The sequence below is a fragment of the Rhyacophila brunnea genome, unplaced genomic scaffold (assembly GCF_057557595.1).
Source record: "Rhyacophila brunnea isolate RB1 unplaced genomic scaffold, BYU_Rbru_1.0 scaffold_5, whole genome shotgun sequence".
NCBI classification, from domain to species: Eukaryota; Metazoa; Arthropoda; class Insecta; order Trichoptera; family Rhyacophilidae; genus Rhyacophila; species Rhyacophila brunnea.
Genome location: NW_028233170.1, coordinates 9,829,786 through 9,851,190, shown reverse-complemented (window position 1 = coordinate 9,851,190; position 21,405 = coordinate 9,829,786). Strand labels below are relative to the sequence as shown.

General features: G+C 32.5%; 3 protein-coding genes across 4 annotated transcripts; 2 read left to right on the top strand and 1 right to left on the bottom strand.

Moving 5' to 3' along the window:
- Positions 1–743: 743 nt before the first annotated feature.
- Positions 744–11,663, bottom strand: LOC147066013 (uncharacterized). Its single transcript, XM_085955538.1, has 4 exons — positions 11,527–11,663; positions 9,048–9,176; positions 4,436–4,570; positions 744–3,149 (listed from the first exon to the last, which is right to left on the bottom strand). Exons 3-4 carry the CDS (start codon positions 4,457–4,459, stop codon positions 1,746–1,748), a joined length of 1,428 nt encoding a protein of 475 aa, XP_085811664.1. The 5' UTR covers positions 4,460–4,570; positions 9,048–9,176; positions 11,527–11,663; the 3' UTR covers positions 744–1,745.
- On the top strand, positions 4,881–11,495 carry LOC147066014 (uncharacterized). Of its 2 annotated transcripts, none has more exons than XM_085955536.1 (3): positions 4,881–5,256; positions 7,848–8,000; positions 9,065–11,495. In XM_085955536.1, exons 1-3 carry the CDS (start codon positions 5,053–5,055, stop codon positions 10,319–10,321), a joined length of 1,614 nt encoding a protein of 537 aa, XP_085811662.1. In that variant the 5' UTR covers positions 4,881–5,052; the 3' UTR covers positions 10,322–11,495. The 2 variants fall into 2 exon arrangements, with proteins under 2 accessions (XP_085811662.1, XP_085811663.1); XM_085955537.1 differs by having other exon boundaries at positions 5,064–5,256; positions 7,852–8,000.
- Positions 11,664–15,097: 3,434 nt separating the features above from the next.
- On the top strand, positions 15,098–20,139 carry LOC147066012 (uncharacterized). Its single transcript, XM_085955535.1, has 3 exons — positions 15,098–15,392; positions 15,489–15,644; positions 16,668–20,139. Exons 1-3 carry the CDS (start codon positions 15,222–15,224, stop codon positions 17,883–17,885), a joined length of 1,545 nt encoding a protein of 514 aa, XP_085811661.1. The 5' UTR covers positions 15,098–15,221; the 3' UTR covers positions 17,886–20,139.
- Positions 20,140–21,405: the final 1,266 nt, after the last annotated feature.

Sequence of the window (21,405 nt, the reverse complement as noted above, 5' to 3'; positions counted from 1 at the left end):
TCAAAGTATTACTAGTATAACTAGTAATAAATATTACCATTTATTTTGAAATTTGTACATAAGATGCGGCATTATATTACAATAAACAATATTATTTTGTGAATGGTCACACAAATTTGAAAAGATGCCGCCGGTCAAATCCTTTGAAGATTAAATTTAACCCACAGAACAGATTAATAAACGAGTTCCCTGATTTAAACGTATTTTTTTTCGTCCATGTCAAATCCTCATACGATCATATGGGCCTCCCCACAGAGTAGAGGATTATTAACAGATTTTGTTTTTACGAGAAATGGATGTCAGCCACTTGCTCAACCTATTAGGTCCATACCCTGATAGACACAAATTGAAAAACAATATGTGTACTTGCCAGCCCCAGGATTCGAACCTGGGACCCACGGCGTTATAGTCCAACGCTTAAGCCGCGTTGACACGGTCCAAGTACACTTGGATTGAGTGCCATCCAAGTGACAGCTTCATACTATTTATTTCTATCCAAGTGCACTCGTATGAGACATCTTCATACTAATTATTCCTATCCAAGCTACTTGGACCGCGTCCTACTCATCCAAGTTAACTTGGATAGGAATAAATAGTATGAAGCTGTCACTTGGACCGTGTCAACGCGACTTTAAGCTGCGTGGCCACCGTGGGCGTAAACGTAATTACCTATGTGTAAATCAGAATCAACTTCCATTTAAAAATGTTGGGATAGGTATAATAGAAAACAATAATGTAGTTATTCATTTGTATTTTATTATGCATACATTTCATTTTTAAATAATTATAAAAAAAAAAAAAATACTATTCCAGAACTCAATATCCAAAAATTTTATTAACTTAGAATGGTCAGATGATCATTTATTACCACAAAACGATTATATTATGCAATTCAGCTAAAATATCAGTTTAAAGAATTTTCGCAAAGTTAATACAGAGTACAAAATATCTGTACCGAACAAAACAACAGTTTTCAGTGCAACAAAGGTAAGACATTACTCAACCGTGGAGATTTATTCTATAATTCAAGAAATTGTTTCAAATATTATCTTTTTATTACAAGAACTAAATGATTTATAAATCATAGACAATGGGTTATTTATCGGTTGATAAGACATTAAATTAAAATGTTACAATTCAATTGTACACATATTTCACCACTTTTGTACACATAGCCATTATCTCCCCTGTTGACAACATGATATACCTAGTTAAGATCAATATAAAATATATTTTATTAACAACAATACCCAATGAAAGTAATGGGGCAATATTCATCACATTTTGTAAAATTCATTTAATACAATTAAACAATAACATTCATAAACTTTGGTATTAAGTATAAATAATTATAATAAAATCTAATTATGTATTATTCCTTTTCAGATCTGCATTACGGATTTCAATAGCTCCCAAAAGCATAAAATATACATACTAATAGTGTATTACTTAATAATATTATATATTGGCAAATAATTTTTCTCAATTCGATACCTTAACTGTATTTGAACTTGATCAAAACATTTTGAAATGTGTTTTTGTTTTCAGTAACATTTATTACTTATGCATAAAGAGTACATACAATCAAACACTGAGATTGACATTAAGAGATTGACCTGTAGAGGCAATACGCACAATAATAACTATTGGTACATGATTAAAGCCGTAACATATTACTAAACCTAATATTATATAAAAAATTAAATTTTATAGCACATAGAATTTGTTGTATAAAAAATTCGCAGCTAAATACAGAACTTTAGCCCTTCTAAAAAGCATCCGCTGATACCTTCATCAAACGTGAAAATAGTTCCGCAATTGCATTCGTTGGCAGGCCTGATTTGCAATGGGTATTTGAGGGTGAGAGATTTCTTACCGGGCCAAGAAAAGCAAATATTATACCACTCCCTCTCATTCAGCACGAAAGGTTTCGGTAAGTCGATGTAAATCGAACTATTGTAACCAACAATATTATTATAATTGGCTGATATTCGATCATTGATATTCGAACTGTTTGATATCACAACTTTAATATCTTCCGTATACGAAGAAAGAGATTCACTCGACAGATTCACATCAGGAGATTGCTGAGTGGGAATTGAAAAGCTCTTTAAAAAGACTGTCTTCTCACATTTAATGTTAAGCTTGACGGACTGGAAGGTATCATCAATTATCAGAGGCTTCGCTGTCCTTATTATAGATCTGCAGCAATAAGACCAATCAAATTTCAAAGGACTTCTGGGAATTACTGACGTGTTCACAATAGATAAACCATTATCAAATGTTTCATTTTTAAACACCGAGTTCATCGGCTGCGTAGATTCCTCACTCTCCATTGTATTTTGTACATGTTCTTTGGTAAGAGTGGCATTGAATAAATACTCTTTGATCAATGCCAACTGTTGTTCAGAGAGTATAGTTGCTGTAAGCCAAGCATAATCGTCTGCCGTGAGGGTCAGGAATCGCAGACTACCGAGTATACCCGTTTCTAACAATATCTTTTGTTTACTTACATCGGAAGGTGTGATTTTCCTTTCTAAGCATTCATCATTTGCCCATTGAAATGCGTATCTGATTAATTCTTTTTCGGTAATATTGATGGCAGACTGGTGAAGAATTATTTTTAAACAAGATACCGATATATGGTCAAACGCACTGCCCAAAATGATGTTTGCGTGTTTACAAATGAGAGTTAGGCAACGAGAAATCAATCTCTCTTCTTGCATCCATTCCGAGAAATTAAATACCGTCAACACATTTGTGATAGTAATCGAATCTTCAATGAACTTCATGCAAATTTCTGTGAGATAAGGCAACATATATTTCTTGGCCGCATATAACAAGCCGCAGGCATTCTCCAGTGAATCAATTACCACTTTGTCTTTATAGATGAAATCTAATAGTAGCTGAAAGACCTCCGGTTCAATGTCGGAGACAAGTATTTCTGTGCCTTCTGCCATCGGTCCATACAGCATCACTTTAAAAACGGGGCTGCTGATCGCTAGAATAAGTTTGTGGGCTCGGATAATTTCTTTTCCGACACGAAAGCTGCAGTCACTCCATTCGACTGATTCCAGCAGTTTGCTTACACGGTCGTACAGTGTGAATTGACGGCAATTACTTTGAGGAATGTAGCACAAGGAATTCATCTGGAATGTAAATAAAAAAATAACTGTAAGATATTTAATTTGGGGTAAGCTGGCAAAGGCCGGCTGTCTGCATAATAAATACTCTATAATTATTCACATAGTGAAAACGATAATTATTAGAGAACACGTTAAAGAGATAAAATAAAATAAAGCTTCATATAAGTAAAAAATTACAACAAAAGTTTAAAATTTCTAGTCACATTTAATATTGATCTATACTTAAAGGCCTCACAATGGCATAATAGCTAGAACACCCGTGTCTCATTCCGTATCTGACAAAAATTACATGTTGTTTTTTCAATGTGCGTTTGATCAAGAGCAAGGAGTCAATGGGTTTGAATGAATAGCACACTTGTGCATTTTATAAAAAAAAGTGTGTTAAGATAACCACTCTATGGAGACCTATTTATAATACTTAATATGCTCTGCACAGGAACAGAAATGGTGATATAGCTAATTTTTTTATTGCACATAATAGATGTGAAAAATTCACTCAAAAATTATAAACTTTATCTGTGAGTAAAATAATATAATAATTTTAATATCCGGAGGAAAAACGAGATTAATTTTATGATTATTATGTCGATTCTGCTGTAGTTAAACTGTGTCAACATTGTAATGTCATTTTGCAAGATTGATTATTTTTGCACTCAATTTCAAGGCATTAGATTTTCCTCTTATAGAAATCTAACACTGACCTCCAATGATGTAAGACACCCATTATTATGATTACGAATAAGTGATTCTGTCGTAGTAGTAGGTAGATCAAGGTTGTATTCTTTAAAAGTAAACAATAACGTATCCCGACGTACAGGTAATTTGCATAATTTAAAAAAAAAACATCAACAAAAATGACGTAAAATAGACATTTCAACAATTTGATAAAACACGATAAAAATGTAAATTACAAAACGCATACGCAAACAGTTACATCAAGAAAATATTATATTATTGAGTTTATTTAGGTGGGTACAGGTTTTATTTCAAAAGGCTATTGAACTCGATACATTAAAAAAAAATCAGCTGGCTTCGAACGGCTTATAAAGATTACTACACTAGACTAAATTTACAATAATTATAAACCAAAAAACAATGGACAATAATTTTCACTCAATAAACAATATTTAAAACTTACAGTAACTTCGGTAGATATATAATTATATCACACTAATAATGTTTGATGTTTTTCAATATTCTCCGCTGTACTGCGGTTATTTTACAATTTACGAGATAAACGTAGTACCACTAAGATGATAAACAATGCCACAAAAAGTATAATTTCTTACCTTAAATGCTCGGTTGATGTTCATTATCTGTGTAATTATTGTATTCAATAAACGTTAATCAATTTCAGGAATTGAGCCTTGAACTTGCTGTCTGGTTTCAGTGCCTCTGGCGATTATACAATGTGATAGGACAACCTGTAGGTAAACCAGTTGAGATAGGTTTGTTTACATCGGTATATTGTGATGATAATTAATATTTCCATGAAAGGGCGCGTGTCTTGTCTCTTGGCTCACAAAATTCCGCAACAACAATCAATGCGCATTGCCTTTGCAATCACATTGAAATAAACAAATAGTAAAAATAATGACCTTTACTATATTATTATTGTATCTACAATGAGGAATGAGCCAATAATTCAATCAAAATCTAGGCGATACCACAAACAACCATTGTATCGGTTTTACGCAATTTGAACTCTTTGTTATCTATGATAAGTAATACTACATAACAAGTTTTGGTATAATATTTACATGACAGAGGTAAATGTTTAAAGTAGAATTTTAACGTCATTATTTTATTTGATTATTTAAAATACGAAATAAAACTCAAATCAAATAGTGGAAAAAATCTCTTCGTGGAAAACTGAAATTTTTTACCTGTTTATTGTTTATGCGTCATGTTTATAGCGGTCTGCTGTAGTCTATTAATTTTAATGGCAATGGATGTCATGGGTGACAGTTTTACTCTGGATGGAATTAGAATAAATGATTTATGTAGAACTTGCTTATCATATAATGATAAAATGCTATCGATATTTCACAATTTCGAGAACGAAAAATTACTTATATACCAAATGCTAATGAAATTTTGTTCTATACAGGTTTGTACGATTCTACTTAAGTTACTGACAGTAGGTACATAGATACAAAATAGTAAACAATATTTAAATTTAACGATACATTTGAATTGAAAGCAGATAGGTACCTAGTACAGATAGATTATTTTTATTGTAGTATTTTGGAAATAATTAGTATCTGTATTACTATTATTGACTTAAGTATTATTTTAATAAAGCACTCTACTTCTTACACACAAATCAATAAAATAAATTACAATAACAGTTGAACTTCAGATTGTGAATTTATTATATTTTTTTTATTGAAACGTCAATCTTTTTTTTAATGGTTAAATAATTTGTTGTGGAACTTGTCCGTCTCTCAAAGAGGTTTTTTTTTTTAATTTGCTAAGTATTTTTATAGGAGAAATTTAATGATTGCTTGCCATTTATTTTGCTGAAGCTACTAGTTCCTAGTTCTAGATTAAAATATTGTATAAAAATTACATGTTAATATTTTATAGACGCGGGATTTGGCCCACAACCATTTTTATAACAATCAATGCGATTTTTTAATGTATAAGTATAATATACATTTATATTGTTTGCGTTAGTGCTACATAAGCGGAAAACTCATATTTGTTTGGTTAGGAGATGGAATAAGGAACAGGCAGGGTAGGTTTGTTTGACTCCAATAATAAGAAGAGTGATGCGTGAATTAAATGAACCCTGGTTTTATTATCTCCTTCCAAATAAATATTAATTTAATTATTACAGGTAAGTTTACAGATTTATAATTTAGCTGAGTGAAATCACGTGTATGAGTTCTAGGTAATTGCGAAGTCGACCGGGCGAAGTTAATTGATAACCTTACGGTTAAATCTTTGATAACTGACTGACAATATTGTTTTCATGTACTTACTGGGTGTTTTTATAGTGATTCGATACAATAGAAAATGCTGTTATCACTACTTGAATATTTTGATAATCATGCTTTGTTGTGTAATGCATGATTGTTTTGTAAATTATAAATAATTGATTTTAATTTTGACAATTATGCACTTTTTAATTATTAGGCACGATTGATTTTCATATAAACAAATTTGTGCAAATCATGATAAAAAGTTTGGTACATTATAAATAATTGATTAATATAATTATTGAAAAATTTTGCTAAATAAGCTTTCTGTTAAAAATTGATTGATTCACATAAATCGCTTGTTCTGCTATTTCAACATTATTATGTTGCAAGATACATTGTAATTATAAATTATTGGTTTCCTGCCAAGTCATGTAGGTGGTAGGGTATTGACCTCACCACATTTGAATTACAAGAAAGCGAGTCTGTTTAGTGTAATAACAAGTTTTTCTTTGTCTCATTTTCAAAAATGGTTCATTCACGAAATTGCATTTACGCTGATATTAATTATTCTATACTTGTTTCATAGACTTATCGTCCCTGCAGTACAATATTGACAATATTAAATTCCATAAACTTAGTATTTAGTTGATAGCTATTTCAGTTGCAATGCCATTTATCATGACTATATAAATCAACAATTTCTTTATCCTTTCACATAATCTTGACAACGATGTTTAATATTATTACTAATTAAAAAAAACACTTGTAAAATGGAAATCTACTATGCAAATGCTGTCTCATTTAATGTATTAATTGATACTTCCCACTAGGGATTCCAATCCCGGGATCTCGAGCTATTTTCAATACCTATGAATCCCGGGATTGATAAACATAATCCCGAAACTGTCGGGATTGATTTTTTTATCAATTTTTATGAAAAATAAAATAAAAACTAAAATATAACAGATAAAATACTTTTAATAACAAATAACTAATTAGAAATAAACTGAGATTGAATGGTTTGATTTATACCCATGTGTAAGTTGCCGATTCATTTTATTTTTTCACATAAATTAATAAAAATGAGAAAGATTGGAAAAAACAATGCTTCGCACTATTAACAAAGTAATTCCACCATGATCTCATACGTTTTACGGCAGTTTCATATTTGGCTGACTGATTAGATTTATGAAGCGGAAAGGCCATAAGTACACCATGATTTGCTTTACTATTTTAAATCTCGCTAACTCATTCATTAAGTCTTTACTATCAGAAACAGCAATCTCAAATTAAATTCACATTATTATTTATATTACAATATTATTTACTCCATTAAACTTATGTATTTCCAAGATTGAACGTATACAATATTAATAATAAATGTCTTAAATAGTATAAATTATACTAGATTTATTTTTGACCGAATTTTTCAATGTTATTTGTAAATATAAAAATTATATATTAACAATGGAAAAAAATGCCAATCCCGGGACCAGTCCCGGGATCACGGGATTATCAAATTGTAATCCCAAAATCCCGGGATCAGAATTTCGGCTCGGGATTGGATTCCCTACTTCCCACCATAGAATTTGTTCTCTCTGAATTTTATTTGATTTCAATCATTGAAGATTTTCTATTTATTATTTACCATTTTATAAACATATAAATTCGAAAACAAAGCAAGCTGGAAAAATCTCCTTTTCACCGCACTATATAATAATAATAAATTAAATTACACTTGTCTATTACCTACATTTATTAACGTATATTTTAGGTAGCTCGAGATGATGGATTTCCAGATCACATGTGTTTGCATTGCATGGAAGAGGCAAAAAATGCATACTTATTTAAAAGAAAATGTGAGAAGGCTGAAGACACTCTGAAGAAATATTCATCCAAAGTCGTTGAAGACACAAATCTAAAAACGGTTAGCTAATTTTATCATAAAATGAAGCATAAACATTCAGGCTGTCACTAGTCTCAAAATAATTCATAATATTCTACCGACGTAAATGGCGTAAATGCACAAAATGTAAGAATTTAAGCAATTGTCATGATGTTTCAAATAATCATTTTTGGTGTACAAAATCTAAATTTAGCGCCTTTTTTATCATCCATTGCTTATTGGGATAGCTATTGATTATTATGATTTCATTTTCGAGTAGATAATATTTGTGAAATTCTACGATAAAGCCTTCAAACAAACGAATGAAAAAAATATGCACAAAAAGGCATGTTGCCAATATATTGGACTTACGTTGATTGTGTAATTACGCGAATGAGAAAATATTGCTGTCATATTCCAATTAATAACGTCTAATTCAGCAATTTAACTTGTAAATGAATTAAAAAACATAATAACTATGTAAATAATAGAATGATAAACTGATTTTAAAAAACATGATACAAATCACCTTTATTTGTTCAATGTTTTGATACAAATTTTGATATTTCTTTTAAAAAAACCTCTAAAAGATTTTATAACTACTGTCCGACAACAAGATCTCGTCGATAATCGGAAGTCGCTGTAGTCGCATATGGAAGACTTCTCAGTGACATACCTGTCATGGTGGCAACGCGTGTTTAAATAATGTATCGCCTTTCTTTTTAGATGCGACTCGTTTTCTACTTCGCAATCAACCAAAAATTTACTAATAATAATTTTAATATCACTCCTTATGGTTTTATATCTATTTTTATTATAAAAGCAACAAATTACGTAAATTGATAGATCCGTACACCACGAAAGCGTGAAATGAAATGATGAATTTAGGGGCGTTCCTCATTTTAAACGGAGTTACGATTAACTGCAGAGGTGCTTGTTAGTTCACAGTTTTAACACGTAGACAAGAAGATCTTGTTCGACAATAAATGAAATTTCGAAAAAATTATTTGACTTTTAATGTATCTTTCAAAAGAGCCATATTTTATTGTATTCATTAAAAAATGTTGAGTCAGCGGAGTTTACACTTACGTATTGTTTGTTTTCAGATTACTGCTTCAGTAAAAGAAGAAGATTCAATGTCCGGTTGCTCTGATTATGATCCTGCAATCGACTTTCAAATGAAGTTTGAAGACACTCATAAAAGCATGCGCCAATCTTCTAAAAATGATGGATTCTCAGTGGTATCAACATTCAATGGATTAGATATCATTAAGGATTTGAAACAAGAAGAACTTGAAGACATACCTAATATATTAGACATAAAGAAAGACGTGCCGTTTGATATTGAATCTTTCGGTAACGATATGCATGCATTTTCAAAAAGCATCAAAAGACTGAAAAAGAAAAAAAAGGAATCCAAACACAGAAAAGGAAAAATATCAGTTCATTCTTCGTTAAAAAGTCGCTCCTCTCACATCACATCTAGAACCAGATCAAAGGAGAGTCAGATAAGGAGTTGCGAACACTGTGATTTTAAAACAAAACTGCCTTCCCAATTGAGAATTCACATGCACATTCATACAGGAGAAAAACCACTCGCATGTGATCTCTGCAACTTCAGATGCATTCAGTCGTCGTCTTTACAAAGTCACAAATTGACCCACACCAATGAAAAACCTTATGATTGCAGTTTCTGTGATTACAAATGCGCAAATTCTTCTAATTTAAAAAGACACGAACGACGGCACACGAATGATAAACCTTTCGTTTGCGATTTGTGCTCGTATCGTTGCACTCAATCGTCTCATTTGAAAGAACACCGCCGGATACACACGGGAGAAAAGCCATATCTATGTGATCAGTGCCATTACACATGCGGGTCAATATCCAACCTCAAAATACATAAAGTAAATAAACACTCAATGGAAAAAAAATTCTCGTGCGATGAATGCAATTTTAAAGCCAAAACGAAAAGCACATTAGATGCCCACAAAAAACGGCACTCTGGTGAGAAAAAATTCTCATGTAACATCTGCGAGTATAGATCTATACAGTTCGCTGCCCTGGAGAGTCATAAGAGAATGGTTCACACTAAGGAGCGGCCCTTCGCTTGCACCATGTGCCCCTATCGCTGTGTCAACTCGAACTATTTGAAAAGCCACCTTCGAACTCATTCCTCGGTCAAGATGCACAAATGTGATATGTGCAGTTATACTTGTCACACGAATACCAAACTGAAGAACCATAAGATGACTCACTCGGGAGAGAAACCGTTTCATTGTAATGTTTGTGATTTTAAATGTGCCCAATCATATTCGTTGCGGAGGCATCATAAAAGAAATCACGGGGCAGTTACCAAATAATGTATTAAATTCCGTTAATGTATTATTGTTGACAGAAGCCTTTGTTTTAGAATAATACGCTGGCCGTATTAATAATGCTCAAATTGCCAAATCTGTGAAATTTTAATATTCAACTCAAAATAAATAATAGAAGCTCGTACAGACTAAGGCCCGTTTCAGACGGGACACCGGTGTCGCGCTCTTATATAATAAGGAGGTCTTTGTAGTCGAATAAAGGGGCCTTTGTATTATGTTTACGACAACATACACCTTCCCACAAACAAATTATAGAATTGTTTGGATATTTGCCACAACACATATGCATGTGCACAAATATTTGTTTGAAAGTATATCCGCAGCTGAAAAAATTTCTATTGAATTAAATATATTTTGGATAAAAGATTTGAGTTTCCCCATCTCCACCCGCCATGTATATGCAGACGCGGTTTGTGCACGGCCGCCTTCCATGACGCTATAAACGTGTCAGAATGAAAAGATTTTAATGCCACACTTCCTTGTCCCGAAGCGATGCTACACGGGACTGATGTAGCAACCATGCACCTTAGTGCTTGTTTACATTGTAAAATATGTGCACTTCGATTGCACCTAATCAAAATGACATTTCATAAAACTCCGTAAAAATGCCACGAATATCCCATAAATATGGCCACTCTTCCTTGTTTATCAGTGCATTTTCACATGTTATTCCATGTGTTTCAGAATACAAAAAAATATGGGAATCTGTATAAAAACATTTAAGATGTTTATTTGATTGCGGGCAGATGTATGTTGGTTCAGGCAGGTACCAGAGTTAACATGTAAATTACCATTTGGGCGGAGCGTTATGGCTTGTTTAAATAGATTTTTTACCCAGACTGGTTATTAGTCCTTCACTCAACTGATTGGCTTCATGCTCTGGCTCCAAACACACATTCAAACAGAATTTACTAACACACTGTAATACTTGAGCCGATTTGCAAAGTTTTGTTTGAAACTACCTGTACTTAAAAGTCTTCAACGCCCTAAGTAAATAGTCGCATGGAGAAGAAAAATGGTCATGATCTGCAACCTTAGGTACTTTATGGAAAAGCAAAATAACACTCTTAAAAATATACTTTTCATTAGCTAGTCACCTTCCCAGTAAATAAAAATGTATTCCTTATATTATTATTATCATTGAATTAAAAACTATTTACCTACCTATTTCAATAAAAAAAATCATTTACCTATTTTGTAGTATTATTTTTGTCCTAGAAAGAAATCACAATATGGAAAGAGATACCGATTGATTGTTTTATCCGAACACTTATTTTACAGCTCTATATTTGATAATTTGTTGGCGTTATTTTATTTAACAGGTGACAAGGAAATGATGTTGAAATTAATTTAAATCCCATTGCATGACGACATGAAAATGTACCAATCAAAACCAGCTGTTTAAACTTTCGTAAAAAAGATCGTAATATTGTCATCTGAACTAATACCATTTTTATTCATGCTTGTTGGTTTAAGGTTTAAATCTGTGATGAGCAAACTTTTTTCAGTAGCGCCAATTTTTCTGACAGTTCGTAGGGGAATGCTATATTCTTTCCAGTGTCTTCGAAGTGGATATACTGTTAATTTATAAACTCACCATTTGATACACATTCATCGTTGTATGCGTCCCACACAAAGCTTTATAGAGGACAATATGACTGCATACCGTATTTCAATAATAAATATTACCTCTTGCGGCACAGTAAACTTTCAAAGTTATAATAAAATTAACGGAATAATTCATTTCATTGGTTTTCGCTGACAGTCTGGTTCCACTAATAATTATTAGAATTATGTTATATGCTAGGGATTTTACAACATATTTTCTTATGTGGCACGGAGGACTGTGTGTTGTGAAGCGCCGGTTGAGATGGAAAGGTAAATAATAAAACAGTCCTTTATTATTTAGCACACTTATCCAACTAATAAATAATAATATACTGTTCACTCTATGCAAAGAGTCTACCTATTTTGGTTATACTATATCCTATTAAATTCTGTCAGAAAAATAACATAGTTAGGTACATAATATACAAAATTTTCACAATTAATAACTACGATAAATAGTACTTTTTTTAATTAGGTAAATTTTCGCTCCCAAATATGCATGGACCAACACGTCATGAGGAGAGTATATTATTAAGTCTTGTTGAATGGTTGTTAGCCATTCACACAAACTATTTGCTCCACATTTAATGTAATTTTTATTCCTAACAATTTTAACAAAAAAATAATCTGTTGTAGAGAACTGATTTTAAAACATTTTCTTAAGATTTTTTTATTAAAATCGAAGAGGATTGAAAAAAAATTGGTGTGTACTTATGTACGCGCGTTAGAAGTTATACTTCTTTGGCACAAAACAAAAATAAAACTTGTGATAATCTAGATTCTTCGACTAGCTCTGAATTATCTTGTACACACTCAAGAAAAAGGGCCACTTATTGGAGCGCCATTGGTTTATTTCTATACACTTTAACTTAGATTACTAAATTATATAATTATTTCTCGTTGTTTTTATTTTTTAAAGTAACAACTATCACTCTGACGTTTAATTGTTTGTTTACGTAAGGAATTGCAAATGGCTGACAATAATAAATTCGTTGCCTAGGCAACGGAACAATTCTACTACAGACCTACAAACTTATCTGTAGAATGGCCAAAAATGGAAATATGAACTATCATAGGACACCATTTTGAAAATTTCATTTGAATGTCAGATTTTGTCTAGTTACGAGTCTTGATTGGGTAGTTTTCGGCAGTGGCTCCCCCATCCCATTCTTCAGATAAGTTTGTAGGTCTGTATCACACTTGCGTTTGTATACAGCTGACAGATTCGTAGCTAACTTCATACTATTGCGCACTTTCGTAACGTGCGCGCACAGCTCTCAATTTCACTCTACCAAACGCCCCAAAAGAAATATAACTTCAAAAATAGCTAAGTACCTACCTATATGAAGATAAATAATTATGAGCGGCTACATAACATTATTTTGATTTATAATGAGTAGCCATAATAATAATTATCGAATAGTCTACAAGCCTGTTTTGCCAAACATACTATAATAATTATTATAGTACAAGGCTGACGAGGCAGACTATATTGCGAATTACGATGGTAGTGCTAGTAATCGATAACATTTGAATACAATCAGGTGACATGTTCGTAATAAATGAAGATTTTCGATTGCATATTTTGGTGAAATTATTACTGATCATTATATTTCAATAGTTTTTAAAAAACCATCATTTTCTACAAACAGTATTATTATATATATTATTGCATTCGAACTATGAGCAAATGGCTAGCACTACCATTGAAGTAGCTTCGTATCACGGATTGACTACCAATAATGATTAATAGTGGGCCTTGGTTATAATAATAAACTATAATTTTGGACCCCACTGTACGTCCAAAATACCAGTGGCGAAGGGTGGAGGTAGGCTGTAAAGATTCGCTATAAATAGTGCACACCAAACTTTTTTAGTCAAATGTATTTGTTTTTATTGAACTAAGACTACAGTTTACAGATGGTGTTAGTTAGTTTTTAAAAATCAATTAAACCCTGCCTAAACGAAACCATAATAGTTTTGGTCTAATTTGGGCAATACGACAAAATTATGCACACTTTTTCATTCATAGTTATTTGTTTTCGTTGGATTAAAAATACATATTACACATATTGTTGATTATTTTTTTAAATTCATTAAGCCCTGCCTAAACCAAACTATAATAAATAAAAAATATTATTCTATTTATAAAATATTCAAAGTTATGTATGATTTAATTGCATAATTTTAGATATTTTATAGATACACATGTATTTTTTGACTATTATCTATTATGGCTTGGTTTCTCAGGGTTTAATTGAATTTTAAAAACTAACCAACACTATCTGTAAATTGTAGTCTTATTTCAATGAAAACAAATATGTATGTCTGAAATAGTTTAATGTGCTCTGTTTATGGCGGATCTTAACAGCCTACCTCCACCCTTCGCCACTGCAAAATACTGTAATTTTGAAATTGACAAATGAAAAACTAAACTATTTTTCATATTTTGTGTTTGCCTATTTTGATCCGTGAAAAAGAATTATTGGTCGGAAGAAACTCGGCTCTCAGTCACCACCCATCGGTTCGGAACGGAATTTGTTATGTTACGCAGTTTCGTTTACGTGGCAAACTTTAATGCATATTTATGAGACAGACCCAACTGTTAAATATAATTTAGGTGCTTGTGACTGGTCGTCCGCCATCTTTAGCTGTCAGTCGCCATTGTTGAATTTTATTCAGCTATCTTTTTGTCATCGAATTATGGTATGCGGTCCTAGAAATGATAGTATTTCGGCAAAAATTATAGGACGTGTTAAAAATGTAAAAAACATGCTGACTACCATTTTTCCATTTCACCTAACCTAACCCAACCTAACCGGCGAATCCAATTAATTGCATTTTTCAAAATTGTGTATTTTTGACGGACTATACTTTTTTAATAGTACGCGGACTAAAAATAAATGTACTATAATTATAGTTCGGTTGGCAACACTGCATTCACTGACAGCTAATGGCAGTGCGTGACGGCGGAGAACTAGTCACAAGACCCATAATTAATTTAATGTATTCTTTAAAACGTATTTAGTTTATGCCATATTTTTCCACATTTGATAAATTATTATAACCTCGCCAAAGATTCAAAGGCAACTACTTCCCATTATTTTTGTGAAATAATTTGGTGACAAAGATATGGCAACACTGCTACACGGTGTTATTTGTCTATTGTTTACAACTGAAATGTCAAAAATTGTTATCAGCTGTTACCATCGCAATGTGAATTTATTTTGCTTATTTCAATTAAAGACCACAGATTCCATTAATAAAAATAAAAGCCATGGTGGATATTGTGATTGACTATAATAAAGTTAATTTTGATAATATCCAAATTAACGATATATGCAGAACCTGTTTATCAAACAGTGAAGAACTATTATCAGTATATCATACTTATTTTGACAAGAATTTAGTAATCAACCAAATGCTAATGGAGTTTTGTTCCGTTCTGGTTTGTGCTCGAAATTTTTGCTTGTAAAATTACAGTTTTAATTATACCAAATAATAATTAATATGTCCTCATGTAAATTGTCTGTAAACTTTACAGGTGACCGAGGATGATGGATTTCCAGGTCAAATGTGTTTACATTGTTTGGAAGAAGCGAAAAATGCATACAAATTTAAACGGAAATGTGAAAAAGCGGACGATGCTCTGAAACAATATTTATGCAAGCTAGGTGACAGCAAAGATGGTATTGTAGAGGTAAATGGTAATTTAAATTGTTTATTCACATTTACTAGTATTTACATGGCAATACTCTCTAACGTGAAGCAGAATTTATCTCATTTACGTCTAATTCATAAGTAGTTGAGAGTTAAGTTCTCCTTTCGAGTTAAGTGATGACGACACGTCACATGTGCATGTGACAGCGCCACTATCATAAACACCGATCCAGCAACTTCCAGTTTGTTATAGGTGCTTTTTTATAATTATGCAACAGACGATGAGTACTTCACAGCGGCAAAGGGTGGGAGGTAGACTGTGGAGACCCAACATAAATAATTTACAATTATTGTGGTATGCAGTACTTATTTGTTTTAATTGAACTAATAATACAAATTTCAGTTAGTTTTAAAATGAAATTAAACCCTACCTAAAGCAAACCATAATAGATATCAAATAAAAAATATTCTTTATCCATAAAATATCTTAATTAATAAAGTTTTAGATATTTTATAGATTGGGGTATATTTTTTGTTTGGCAGTGTTTAATCGAATTTTAAAAACTATATAGTTTGGTTAGGCAGAGTTTAATTGAATTTTAAAATCTAACCAATACCATCAGCAATTGTATTTTTAATTCAATGAAAAAAAAAAGTATGACTTTCAAAGTTTAGAGTGCACTAATTATGTTGGATCCCCAAAGCCACTGGTACTTCGTCACTCCTTTTATTTTCTTCTATTACTTAGGATTTCTTCGATAACTTTTTTCGAAAAATTACTAGGTAATAATTTTAATTGTTATATTTATTTTTATTTCGTCATGATAAGTTGCATCTTTGGTAAGTAATCATGGTTTTAATCAAATCACTTTCGAAAACCATGTTTTCTATTATTATTTTATTAAATCTGGTTGTTATGAAAAGTGTGACAGGGAATTCTTTGAATTTTTTCAAACATTTTTGTCCCTTCAGATTATTTACTACCAAACTAAATAACAATATAGAATACCTCAAATGAAATTCCTGTACATAGTTATTTATGTAATGTATTTCATTATTCCAGAGTATTTCTTCAATAAAAGAGGAAACTGCCTCAGGATTCATAGATTTTGATGATTCAATTGACATCCGGATCAAATCTCAAAGCGAAGTGGAATTTTCTCAAAATTCTAACAGTACAGCTTCCGGTGCAGTTGCTGATCTTTCCACATTCGATGAAGTAAATTTTGATGTTAACGACCAGGAAGATATAAATACAGACAAATCAGTTAGTGATATTGTATCTTCCAACAATGATGCACTTTCAAGAGATACGAAAAGACAACGAGAGATGAAAAAACTTCAACGTGAAAAAAAAATAAAACTAGTCAGTTCGTCAAAAAGTCTCGTCTCTCGAATCACTAAATCCAAAGTGACTCATAAGATAAGTTGTGGAGATTGCGACTTTAAAACTAAGTTTCCCCGCAATTTAAGAAAACATGTCATGAACACACATACCTGGAACAAACCATTCGGCTGTGATCTCTGTAGATATAGATGTGTTCATCTGAGCACACTGAAAACTCATAAATTGATTCATACTGATAAAAAGCCCTTCAAATGTAGTTATTGTGATTTTTGCAGTAATTCGTCATCGAATGTATCGAGACATGAGAAAATTCATACAGGACAGGACAAGAAGTTTTCGTGTGACTTGTGTTCGTACCGTTCTACACGATCCATAGATGTCATCGATCACCGTAGGAAACATACTGGCGAAAGGCCATTCCTATGTGACCAGTGTCATTACACTGCCAGTACCAATACCTGTCTAAAGAAGCATATGATCAACAAACACTCGGACGAGAAAAAATTCGCGTGTGACTTATGCAGCTTCAAGGCTAAAACATCAAGCAATTTGACCACGCACAAAACAATACATTCCACTGAAAAACGCTTCTCTTGTGATATCTGTTCCTATAAATCGGCACAGTTAAATGGATTACAGAAGCATAAGCTCTCGGCACATACTAATGAGCGACCCTACGCGTGCACAATCTGCTCGTACCGCACTGTCGATCCTCAATATTTGAAGACCCATGTGAGAGGGCATTCGACGATTAAGAAATTCAAGTGTGAAATCTGCAGCTTCTCTTGCCAGCGGAAATTCCATTTGAAGAGTCACATGAAATCCCACTCCGGGGAGAAACCATACACATGCGATCTTTGCGATTTCAAAAGTGCTCGGGCACACTCTCTGCGCAGACATAACAAAAGATTTCATAGTACTGTTGTCAAATAATGTTTTGCTATTTGATTTGAGTGATTTGACCTAAATTGTTTTTTTTTTTTGTGCAGATGCATGGATAAAACCACAAATACTTACCATTTTGCTTTTGTTATCAAAATGGTTTATAGAGACGACCGTTAAACTGAAAATATGTATAAAAAATGTAGATTTGACATTGTAACATTGACACATCACCATTTTTTAGTTACTTTCTTACACTACAATGAGCCATAATGTTTTTTTCAGTTGTATTACAGAAACATCTGGCCTTCAGAAAATTACATATATGTATTGTGACCTTATTGCAAATCGAATTCAGAGAATCCTGTGACTTGGCACATTGACTGTCGATTGGCAATAATCTGAGTCATTTGGAAACAGTTCGAACCTCCAAGCATGAACCGATCCTTGATTACAAATTTTCAAATTTTATTTATTTTTACATACTATAGTGAACATTATAAATTATTAATTTAAGACGTTCACAACATGACATTTAGATGAAAAGAAATATTAATAAAACAGTATTATATAAAAAAAAGAAATAGATCAGCAGTAAAAAAGTAAAAAAGTGTAAATACGAAAAAATGTAAATTAGATACAAGTACACCGAATGAGCTAAACAGACCCTGTTTTAGGGTTTATAAAACAATGCCCACCTATACTCATCCTCACGCAGGTGGAATATGTTAATATCCAAAGTGATTTTTGGTTGAACAGAGTTATTGCCCTCCCAATTGACATCACCAATGGCAGGTTAGTTCTGCACCTTGGGAGAACAAATAACGGATGCCCTCGATTCCTAAGATAATTATCAGAGACACACTAGCCAATACCTGGTATTGGTACAATGGCTGAGTTCCCATTTACACCGCGTATAAGTCGGAAAAAATATGTAGCTAAATAAAGATCCCTTCTAAACTTTAAGTTCCAGTATGTAAGCATACCTAAGAGAAAGTCAGTCGGATAGAGTCACGGATAATTTCCATACAGCTGAAATTAAGGAGTCTCAAAAATTTCTTTTGGACCCTCCACCATAAGGCCGTACTTTGACTGATGCGGAGCCCAAACAATAGAGGCACTCTGAAGTCTGCTTCTAACTTAGGAATTATAGATAATTTTTAGTACCGTAAAGCCCGGAAAGTAAGCAAGACAAAGCCCAACATTTTTAGCGCCTTTTTACAAATGGTATCTGTATGACCACCAAATGTCAGTTTACTGTCAAAAATAATGCCAAGACCCCTTACAGATGATATTCGCGAGAGAACTCTGCCATGCATTGAATACTGTAAAAACAATACTCGTGAGGCTTTAGTAAACGATAAAATATTGCATTTATCAATATTGAAGTACAGTTTGTTACGCCTGCCCAAATCTAATATATTATCTATATCAAGTGGGAGTTGATGACAATTGTCCAAGTTGATAACTTCCGTGAAGAGTTTCAAGTCATCAGCGAACAACAAAAACATAGCATTTTTAATTACCAATGCTATGTCATTTATAAAAATCGTCAACAGTGAGGCCCCCAAGTTTGAGCCCTGAGGCACACCAGAAAATGTTTCAAATGTCTGTGACTGATAGAGGCCATACGATACGTATTGTTCACGATTCCTAAAATTACTCCTGAATAACCTGAGAAATCGATCATATAATCCAGTTAGTTCGAGTTTTTCCATCATAATATTGTGATTGATTCAAATGCTTATAACTACAATGTACACTCGCCATGATCATGGTGGGTAGATAGGGGGTCTGGGGAAAATTTCCTGCCACAGTACGCAAACTCGCCAACAATACAAAATTATTTGGATCCATATTTAGTTTAATGACGAAAAATGTATCTTAATGCGAATTTTTGGTACTGTGGAGAAGAGTGAAATAAATGTACATGTAAATTCATAACTCCCCATATCCTAGAAGTCGATCATTCAGCCGTCAAAGTGTAGTCTACGCAGGTCTACGATGTGGTGTTGGTAATAGTATATTTTTATCATAAATTAATTCAGTTGCCAAGAGCCCAAGGACGAGCTGGCGAGTGGATTTTTCGAGGGTTGTCTAAAAGTCTGGAATGGTCAGGATCATTGTTCAAACCGAAAATGTGCATTGTGCATGGCCTTCATGTCACCAATCTATTCACATGCGGGAAATAGTTAAACATCATTTTGCAAGTGAAGACATTTTATAACTTAATTATCGGTGGAAAAAAGTTTAATCTGTAAATTAATACAATTGAAATAAATATTTATTTGTTGGTGATCCATTCATCAGTTGTTTTTATAAAAACCATCCTATTCCAAAGGTTATAAAATCATGATATTTATAATGTATTACATTTGACAGGGTTGAGGATTAAAATAATGGAACAATGTGCCATTGGTAAGTAGAGGAACAAACAGGGAATTCAGAAATAATGGAAACTGAAATACCTAACGGGTAAGGAGAAGCAGGCAACTGATCCCGAGTAAGGAAGAATACGGGATAAATTTAAACACGTGTCAAGAATATGTCATACGTCGAATATTGACAACTGCTCTCGGTTTATGAATTGACGCTCATTTAATATTGGTATATTACACACATTATTGCATGTCTATAATGCATGATTTATTTTTGTAGGACACACATTCAAAACCCTGCGTCAAAATTTACTGTATTATTATAATAATATATAATAATGTTCTGTGGGAACAAAGTTAAATAAATGATTTTAAAATTCTATATAACTGTATTCGATAGGCTGGGTCTTGTGGTCAAATAATACATTAGGTTCATATTTTTAATGTTTTTATTATTTCAAAGGGTACAAGTCAAATTAAGATAATAACATGACGTATAATCCAATTTTAGCAGTAAAATACTTATAACTTGTCATATAAACCAATTGCATGTTTGCGTCTTGTTTTATGTAAAAGAAAGTGTGTGCTGGCGGAGGCTTAGCGAGGTATATTAGCACCTGGCGATAACGATAATGAAAAATGTGCCCCGTACATAATACAAAACTTGTAAGTACCTATACACACTTACTAACAACATATAAATACGTACCTACTAGTTTCGATGGTGTTATTATTTTTTAATTATTAATAACCATGTCCCTGGTTTTTCGTACAAGGTGGTTGTTAGTAATTTTGAATAATCACAAACACCCATGTTTTGAGAAAATCACATTAATGTTGTGTCCTCACCGGGATCGAACCCAGAGCTGCCGGATGGAAGGCCAGAGCCTTACGCACTGTACCACGAAAGTCGCCTTCGATAGTGTTTGGCTTCACCATTGACAGAATTTAATAATATGGATTCAATAACTTTACTAAAAGCGCGTTGACACTCAGTCCAAGTGTACTTTGATTGTACTTGGACCGTGTCAACGCGGCTTAATAATAAAAGTATTTTCAAAAATGTACAGTCCTCTAAAACAAGAAAAAAATTCAAGATCCTCGATTTTTTTGTTAGTATAAAATTCATAAAAATCTTTAAATGCTACTTATTTATGAAGGAAAGAGAGTGAATTTTGAAGATTCCGTATAAA

Bases quoted from the DNA above. Each gene is read 5' to 3' on its own strand.
- LOC147066012 (XM_085955535.1), top strand. From the start codon at position 15,222: ATGGTGGATATTGTGATTGACTATAATAAAGTTAATTTTGATAATATC. The intron at 15,393-15,488 runs GTTTGTGCTCGA...TAAACTTTACAG, and splicing joins TGGAGTTTTGTTCCGTTCTG to GTGACCGAGGATGATGGATT. The intron at 15,645-16,667 runs GTAAATGGTAAT...TCATTATTCCAG, and splicing joins GCAAAGATGGTATTGTAGAG to AGTATTTCTTCAATAAAAGA.
- LOC147066013 (XM_085955538.1), bottom strand. From the start codon at position 4,459: ATGAACATCAACCGAGCATTTAAG. The intron at 3,150-4,435 runs GTAAGAAATTAT...TTTACATTCCAG, and splicing joins ACATCAACCGAGCATTTAAG to ATGAATTCCTTGTGCTACAT.
- LOC147066014 (XM_085955536.1), top strand. From the start codon at position 5,053: ATGTTTATAGCGGTCTGCTGTAGTCTATTAATTTTAATGGCAATGGAT. The intron at 5,257-7,847 runs GTTTGTACGATT...CGTATATTTTAG, and splicing joins TGAAATTTTGTTCTATACAG to GTAGCTCGAGATGATGGATT. The intron at 8,001-9,064 runs GTTAGCTAATTT...GTTTGTTTTCAG, and splicing joins AAGACACAAATCTAAAAACG to ATTACTGCTTCAGTAAAAGA.